The 9,754-nt window shown below is 37.0% G+C and overlaps 1 protein-coding gene across 1 annotated transcript; it reads left to right on the forward strand.

Moving 5' to 3' along the window:
* Positions 1-4,957: 4,957 nt before the first annotated feature.
* LOC110690083 lies at positions 4,958-5,335 on the forward strand. The gene has a single exon (XM_021866910.1). It carries the CDS (start codon positions 4,958-4,960, stop codon positions 5,333-5,335), a length of 378 nt encoding a protein of 125 aa, XP_021722602.1.
* Positions 5,336-9,754: the final 4,419 nt, after the last annotated feature.

Here is a 9,754-nt window from a genome sequence, read left to right on the forward strand (position 1 = left end):
ACGGGTTAATAACAAATCATAGCATGTCACTAATAATCAAATCAAAACGTTATCCTAAACATGATACTAGAAATCATACTAACATCCTAAACATGATTTCTACTCCAAAATTAAAAGAATAATAATAAGGGTGATTAAATCACTCACTTTGATGCCTCAACCTTCTTCCTATTAAAACAATACACACATTAGTAAACTTTAAGAAATTTAAATCAATAAAGTAAATAAATCAAATATGAATTGAAATATAGATTTATGACCAAACCCTAAGAACTATCAACCTTTCACGTCGAGGTCAAAGGCAACATTGAGTATGGCTTGGAGTATTCGAATCTCGCGAATGAGGTATTGTGACTGATTTTGGAGAATATCAAGGATGTGTTTAGGCTAAGAACATATATGATTGATAAGGATTGATGATGATTAGAGCTAGGTGGTTGTAGCTAATTGTGGCTTATGATTGATGGTTCTAGCTGATTTGAAAGCGGGGAAAACGACCTTTATTTATAAAGAAAAAAGAGAGTATGGACGATCAGAAAAGATTAGAATTTGAACATAAATAAAACTGACTTTGACATGACGCGACAGGATTATTGTTGTTGCGCCGCGTCAAGACTTTCGTTGTGGGATGTTTCTGGCATCGCGTGCTTGTTTAGAAGATAATTAAATTTTTATAGAGTTTGATTTCTAATGGAATCATGATCATGAAATATATCAGAATGTCTTTGAAATTGAATAGGATGAGGATTATAATATGAAAAGTTTTATTCGGTTTCGAACTCTTTTGATCTTTATCTTTTCACGAAGGATAGATTTGAACCATCTAGAGGATTCTAGAAGTTCCTAACTGACTTAGGATTGGGAATAAGATATTTAGACCCTCATATGATCATTAGGTCGTAGGTAAGGTGGACCTAGGCTCGGTTTGGGCTCGGTTTAGTATTTTCTCCATAACATATTTGTTTTAAGTCGGATTTGGGCTTATAATATATCGTTGGAAAACTCTTTTCAATCCCCATCCAACTAAAAAAATAATTGGACTGAGAACATAGACCAAAATAATCTGGTTTGGACGTTTTTATGACTTGGACACGAAATAAATGATTTTTAAGGATACAAAATGAATGATTTTGGATTAAAACATTAAAACATTTTAGGAAAGGATAGAAATATGGTCAAGGCTTAAGGAAACTTTTCAAGACTCTTCAACTCTTTACCGAACTCTTTAATCAAAGACATGAAAGGTACTCATCACTAGGTTTGGTTTTGGGGAGACACAATCAGGTGTCTACAACATCATAAGGAAGAAAGCTTATGTGAGGATCTGATGACCATAGATCAACCTACACCTGAGTTGGTAGACTATGACCTAGAAGGTCTTGATTTGGAAGTTTCAAAATCAAATCTGGAATTTCTATTGAAGTATTCAGAGGAGGATTGCGAGGCAGATTGCAATACCGTGACTTTACCAGTGGAGTTTAGAACTCAAGTGGTGAAACCTGGTACCAGTTCATGGGCGGATGAAGTGGATCAGGCATAAGCTGCAAGTAAGAATAAACTTTCTACTATATCTGCTGAATTGAATAAAGCATCATCTAATTCACCTATTAGAAAAACAGTAACACATGATCAGGAGTAGTTAGTCATTCGACATTTGTTAAGAGATTATAATGTTAATAAAGCACATAACAAACCTCTTTTCGTGACTGTAAATTTCAAAGGGTTTGAGCTAGGAAAAATAATAGTCGATACTGGGGCACTATAAATCTAATGCCTTTGTCTGTTTTTCATAAAATTGGTAAGAGAAATAAAGATTTGGCTAGTGTTACGATTAATATAGGTATTTTCAAAGGCAAGTCTGAACGTATTGAAGGGTTGGCATGTATTAAAATCCAAGTAAGTACCACTAGGACTGTTTCAACATTTTTTATAGTAAGAGGAAAGGCATCTTGTAATGCTATCCTAGGTATAGAATGGTTTCATCAAACGTACGCTTTCCCTTCATCTTTGCATCAGAAAATAAAATTATGGAATGGTGATGAATATGCGGTAGTTTGTGTTGATGTAGAGGCTTTTATGATTGATACTAACCAAGATTTTCCCAGGGTTCTTGTGAAGCCAACACCAAAGACAGATGAGATTGTACTCAAACTTGACTCCCAATCAGTTCCTAAACTGAAGGTGGTATCAATTTCAATCTCCAAGATAGAAGAGGCAGATGCAGAGGAAGATAAACGCAATTCATCTGCGGAGTCTAGTTCTGAGTTTAAAGTACTTAAGATTGGATGTATTTAGTATCTAATCTATGTACATTTGTAGTTTGAACAAATTTTATGGATAATTACATGAAAAGAAAATTCAGATATGGTACTTTATTAGCTCTTCAAAATTTATATGCAAGTTATTATTTGTAACATAATATAGAGGTTAACACGAACATGGAGACTCTTGAATGTTTATCTGACAACTCAAAAGCTGATGACCATCCTCGATCATCGCTAAACTCGGACTTATGGTGGAGAAGAGAATAAAAGAGTATGTGCTAAGAGTGAAGATATCAAACAGGAAGTCCACGATCCTCCAAAAAAGTCAATCTTGGAACGAAAGATTGTCATAGATTCACTTATGTAAGTAAGGAATTACTCGACAAGGACAAGTCATTATTGTTTAACATACTTCATAAATATAAGGATTGTTTTGCATGGGAGCATCACGAAATGCCTGGTATAGATCCTTCAATCATCCATCATAGGCTTCCTATTAAACCAAGTTACAATCCTACAGTCCAAAATCCAAGACGTTTATCGCCAGAATTAATTTTTAATATAAAGGAAGAAATTGCTAAACTCTAGGAGGCAAGACTCATACAACCCACCAAATATGCAGAGTGGATAGCTAACATTGTTCTTGTGATTAAAAAGAATGGCAAGATTAGGATATGCATAGATTACAAAGACATCAATAGTGCATCCCCAAATAATAAGTACCCCATGCATGTAGCAGATATGTTGATAGACGCTTCATCAAGACATAATTTTGTATCAATGGTAGATGGTTTTATTGGGCATCATCAAATAAGGATCGCTGAAGATAATCGCTCAAAGACAACATTTAGATGCCCAGGATCTTTAGGACTCTATGAATATGTAGCGATGCCATTTGGACTTAAGAACGCATAGGCAACGTATCAAAGAGATATGAATCTCATATTTGATGAAATGATTGGTGACTTTATGGAGGTTTACATAGACGATGCTTTGGTAAAATCCCATGACTTATCAAAGCATTTGGAACATCTTATTCTAGCGTACGAAAGAATGAGGAAGTTCAATCTAAAGATTAAACCCCTTAAATGTGCCTTTGAGGTTAGAGCCAGTAACTTCTTGGGATTCCTGGTCCATAAGAATGGCATTGAGGTTAATCATCTGAACAAGGCTAAGGCCGTTCTTGAAGTATCACCCTCAACCAATAAAAAGGAGCTCTAGAAGTTTATGGGACAAATTAATTATGTTCGAAAGTTTATCACTAATCTGGCCGAGAAAACGAAAGTGTTTTCTCCCCAACTTAAACTTAAACAAGGATTAGAGTTTAAGTGGGAACCGGAACATCAAGAGGCCTTTGAACTGATTAAGAGGAAGCTGGCTACTCCACTAGTATTGATTCCTCCCAAAAAAATGGAAATCCATTAAGGTTGTATCTTTCAGCTATAAAGGATTCAATTGCAAGCATGTTAACCCAAGAGAATGAACAGGGTCATGAACATGCAATTTTCTATCTAAGCAGAATCCTACATGATACTGAAACTAGATACACTAATGCTGAGAAGTGATGTTTGAGTTTATATGATGCTTCCATCAAAATTAATTATTATTTTATGGCTTTTCTAGTAGAGATTGTTACACCAACAGATGAGCTCAAATACTTACTAAATCATCCTTGCATCAAAGGAAGGTTGTGTAAATAAAGTATGCATCTATCACAATTCGAGCTATCTTATGTACCTCAAAAGGCTGTGAATGACAAGCGCTGGTTAACTTTTTGGCTGAACATCCACCTATGGAGAATGTTATGGTCCAAGAAGAGAAACCATGGACAATGTTCTTTGATGGATCCAGTAGGAGAGAGTCAGCTAGAGCTGGAATTGCGATTTACTCACCTTCTGGTGTAGTGACTAAGATGTCAATCATTTTCTTAACTCAATGCACAAATAATAGAGTAGAGTTTGAAGCCTTAGTGATTGGTTTGAGGACTTTGAAAGATATGGGAGTTACAAGGGTTAAGGTGTTAGGCGATTCGCAATGGGTGATAGCCCAAGTAAACAAAGAATACAAAGGAATTTCACCTCTAGTGATGACTTTTTCATCTATCGTTCAATAGCTTATCAATGCTTTTGAATTTATCCAAGTCTCTCACATCCCAACGGAAAAAACAAAGAGGCTGACTTTTTGGCACAACATGCATCACTACCCGATTTTGAAGGTTTCGATGAATCAGCTATTCATATAAATACATACAACTTGAAACCTTTAGATAACAAAGTGAAGGCAGAAGTGCACAAGTATAGTATTCTTGCTTAGGACATATATTGGAGGGAAGAGATTAAGGAATACTTGAAAGACCCTTCAAAAGGAAAAATGCGAGCAAAAGATAGGCTTGTAGCTACTAAGTACTTTCTTATAGGAAGTAAGCTGTATAGGAAGGATCCTCAAGGCATCTTACTAAGGTGCGTTAGCACAACGAAAGTGTTAACCAATATAGCAGAGGTTCATCATAGAATTTGTGGGTTACACCAAACGTGGACTAAGATGAGGTGATTAATCCATCACATGGGATTTTATTGGCCTTCAGTTACACAAGATTGTTTGCAGTATGCAAAAGGTTGTAAACAATGTCAACGCTTTAGACCAATAAGTAGGGCACCAGCAATACAATTGCACCCCATTATCAAGCCCTGGCGATGGATGCAATTGCGCCTATTAAACCTCCCTTATCAGCTCACCATGAGTATATCCTGATAGCTACAGATTACTTTACAATGTGGGTTGAGGTCCAAGCCTTCAGAAGCTTAAATTCAAGGGCAATAATCTTGTTCTTAGAAGAGAAAATCTTTACAAGATATGGGATTCTAGAATCCATAACTATGGATGAAGCAACCATGTTTATAGAACATGAGTTCAATTCCTATCTCAAGGAATTCGAGATGCAAAAGATTCATTCAACCCCTTATTTTGCTAAGGCCAATGGACAAGCCGAAGCTATAAATAAAGTAATCTCTAAAGTGATTGCAAAGATGGTGGATGAAAATCCTAAAAATTGGCATATTCTCTTACACTAAGCTACTTGGGCATTCAGAACATCAAAGAGAGATGCAATAGGAACTACTCCTTACCAACTAGTGTATGGGCATAACTTGTTATACCAGTAGAGCTAAGCGCTAAGTCTACCTGGATAGCTAAACAAATGGGTATAAGCCAGGAAGACTATCAGCAATCTATGTCCATTGAATTTATGGTCTTTGAAGGTGAGAGACTCCAAGCGCTAGCTAAAATCGAAGCTCTGAAAAGACAAGTAGCAAAATCTCATAACAAAAAGGTGTAACATAAAATCTTTTTGGAAGGAGATTTAGTGTGGAAGATGAAGCTTCCTGAAGATAACTATAAAGATAATGTCTTTGGTATATGGTCTTCCAAATGGGAAAGTCCATTCATAGTTCAAAAAGTCATGTATGGGAATGCCTATTTACTACAAGAGTTAGATGGGGAAATGTTTCCAAGGGCACTTATTGAAAATTTCTTAAAATAGTACAACCCAAGTATATGGGAACGGTATAAAAATTTACAGCAAAAGCATCCATCGTTAGAGGTTTTTGACAAATGAAATGTATTGTTTACAAACGAAGGGACTTTTCAGCCGTTGCTTTGCGTTTAACCTCAGAAAGAAGAACCTTGCACTTGTTCATCAACGTCATTTGACTACCATGGTGATCAAATTGAGACAAAGTTTCTTGAACTATTAGAGTACTCTCAGATTTCTAGCGCTTCAAATGTTTCTTCTCTCTTTAGCGATCCTAGAGCTTTTGCTCTACCACAGCTCTCTTTGCCTGAAGTTTCTTTTCCTCCTCCATAAGCTTATCGATTTCAGTTCGCAAGTGGTCCTTCTCCACATCTAGCTCCAGGTCTTTCTTCTTCAAAAGATATCGTTGCTTGAAAACTTAGGACACTTGTTGGGATATATCATAGATCATTAAAGGAGGAAGGGATGATCTTTTGTAGGCCAATTCAACAGCACATGCTTCACAGGTGACGGATAAGTTTTCCTATACTACGGGATCATTATTTTCCAGTAGACAAACTTGAGCCATAAGTTCCAGATATAGCTTGATCTATGCACTTAGCGTTTCTTGCAACTCTACTCTCCAACAAAGAGCTAGGACTTCTTCAAAAAGTTTGATCTCTAGAGAGGTAGATTCTCGGGTATATATGTTCAACAGTTAAGCGTTATTCAAGTAAAGACTAAATAAGCATGATAACTTTACAAGGCTAGAATGCTTACTTTCATCTGATGCTTGCACTGTTGAAGTCTCACTGTTTTTAATTCCTTGATCAAAGGTTGTTAATGCTGAAAATAACAAAGCATATTAGATGACAATAAGGAGACAAAAAAGGAAGACTTTTGTCATTTACCTAAATTTGGAGATGCACTCTTTTTTGCAAGAGCTTCCTCACAAAGGCTTAATTTTGCAATATCAGTCTGAGGCTCAGCATCCGTAGTCTGAATATTTATGGTGTCGTTTTGCACCATTACTAGAATGGACTTTGTGATTTTTTGTTCAGTTTCATCATGAATCTCCACTTCTTGTTCTTGAATCGTCATAGAAGGTTGGGTTGATTCAGGCAAAGATTCCGAGGCTGGAATGAGAATAGAGTCACTATTTCTTTATTTAGCACCATCATGGGCAGTCACTACCTTGTCCTAAACAACAATAGAAGGTTGTTTTAGCTCAGATATGGACTCTGAAGTCACAAATGATGGATTAGAAACTAGGGGGGCATTAATATCAACATTAGCATCGACAGTTTTAGCAAGCTTGTCTGTTTGTATGGAGACAGGAACTTTGGATTGTTGTAATTTAAGGGAGGAAACTAGAGTTGTTCTTGAAATAGAAGCTTCAAAATTTAATTGGCAAGGACTTGTTTTTGTACCCATATCACCTTCAATGTTTGAAGCTCTAGGTTTATCACTAGATGATGAACTACACCTCAATGGCTTTTTGTGTGAATTAACGCTCTAGTTCTTAGTTAAACCAACATTAACATTACCTTTTCTCTTCTTCTTATCAGGCCCTTGATTCGTTGGAGAGGAAGGTGCAGGATCATGAGGTGGTGACTTCTCTAATGACAGCAGGCTAGAACCAGCAGTTTTCTCTAAGGTATTTGGAAGGCTTACTGTATTTCTTAACTCTTCTTCATCACTTTCTATTGAAACAGGGTTCAAAGGCGTGGTCTTCTCTGGAGAATTCCGTTTCTTTTTAGTATTGGGAACTAGACCTAATATGAAGGAAATTGTAGTGAGTAACAAGGTACAAGAAGCATGGACAAATTAGTGCTAATTAGTGCACTTACTAGTAAGAGGGATATCAATAGTTTCTAGCTCTGGTTCTATTTTGAATGTAGATTGTGACCTTATGCTGGGACTTGACATAGGGATGCTTCTATGCATATTACTCCTTGACTTCTGTAAGGAACTTGGGGTCGAAAGAGAGACTATCTTTCTCAATCCAACCCTATCAGTGTTGGGATGCATGAATGATATTTCTGTGTGAATCATCTATGGCCACAGGTTCATAATTAAACTCTGCGGCAGTCTTAGACGAGCAATCAATCTGATGGTAAGCAGTCTTGCCCTTCATTTTGATTGGAGACATAGCAGTCTTCTTCTTACCTGAAAAGTAGATTGTGAGTGGAAAATAGAAATTAAGTGAAGAAAGCATTAAGAAGGAATCCTACCTTTATAGTTGCCCACAATCAAAGCAAAGTGTGCCTTGGCATCTTCAATAGCATGAGCTTGAAGTGGTCCATGATACCACCACTCAAGATAACTCAAGGAAACCACATTACTTGACTTCCTGGGTTGTAAACCTTGTAGGATATGTGAGGGAGTCACTCTTCTAAACATCTTCTTCGTGATTTTTTGGCCGAGAATCCCAAGGAATGTTACATGTGGTATACAGAGGAACAACAAGAGATTGGCACAAACCAAATTGTCTGGCTACCATCTAAGGATTATAGGCTTCAAAACCAAAGTGATTTGGCTGCCCTACGGGTAAATCTCTAGAAGCTAATACAGAACACCAAAATGGGGAGTCCTCCCTAAGGGTTATTTTCATGCCTACCTTTTTGAGCCATTCTGGGGTTGCATAAAAGACCTTTATACTGTTAAGATCCGGGTTATCTTCCGGCTCATGATATACCAACTAACGGTAAAGGGTCTAACTTCAGCAGACACTACATAATAAGATTGGGTTTAGGAACTTTTTGGTGGTCAAAATAATTAAAGCATATCTCTACATATGAACAACAGTCCACTTTCAAAGTTTTCTCCCTATAATAAAGTTTAGATACATACAAAGCTGTCTCAGCTGCCATCTCTTTCTTAACATCTTCCTCGGTCTTCTCCATACACAAAGTAGTGTAGAGATTACCCTAACAGGTGACCAACCGCAATGGTCCACCCACATTCTCTAAACTCTTACCTGCATTAAGAGCTTTCTTACATCTAAACAAACATATGTACAATTGTCCTAAAAAGATTGGACCTAGCTCTACAAAAGACTTACTATGGGAAATGTTCACTACAAGTGGTAATAACAGTGCAGAAAAGCCACCAGATTTGCACATCATTAAATGAGTAAGAGCGAATAAAAGGAAAAGTACCTCTTCCTCCTGCAATACCTTAGCAGAATATGATGATGATGCAAAGTATGAGATATAGGCATTGAAGCTAACCTTGCTACTTTTGGACGTTGCCAGTATTTGCTTTAGAAGGTTATGACTTTTGTTGTATAAAGGTCCAGCGTCTTTAATCAGGCTAAACACTCTGATTTGTTGGCCAATATCATTATAAGGTGATAGACCAATAAGGAAGGCCATATGAGCAAGGGTGACGATCATGCAGTGCAGGATGAAACAGTTTAACACGAGATCCGAGAGCGATATAAAAGCACATGTCAGCGATCCGTTGAATGGAATCTTACCATACGTTGCTAGTTTATGGAAACCGAAAATTCTCTTCTTCTCCCATGAGGAGTGGAATTCGGAAAGCTGCATAAGCCACCCTCTGGCTGTCAGGTCTTGCACCCAACCTTTAATTGGATTCTGGCTTAAAACCCAATTGTCGTTTGGATGCAATTCATTGAATGCAGCAGGGTGGGGTGAACCTTTAACATGGATAAACTTGGTTGACTTAGGCTAAATTTTCTTTAGGAAATCTTATTGAGCATCAGAAGATGAAAGGTCAAAGTGAAACGCTGGCCCTTTTAAGGCTGTGCTGTATGAAGTCAGATCTGAAGTTCTAAGGGTATCTACTTATCAACTCACATAATTCTTGAGCCTCAATTAAATATTCTTTTACCGGAAAGGATTTAAGCACTTCTTGTAAAGGAAGGGAAGTCATTTTGCACTTTGCAAAGTTCAAAGAATGGAGGGTTAAAAGTTTAGGAGATCATAGAGTGAATTGGTGATAAAATAGGCTGAAG

The sequence above is a fragment of the Chenopodium quinoa genome, unplaced genomic scaffold, assembly GCF_001683475.1.
Source record: "Chenopodium quinoa cultivar QQ74 unplaced genomic scaffold, ASM168347v1, whole genome shotgun sequence".
NCBI lineage: Eukaryota > Viridiplantae > Streptophyta > Magnoliopsida > Caryophyllales > Amaranthaceae > Chenopodium > Chenopodium quinoa.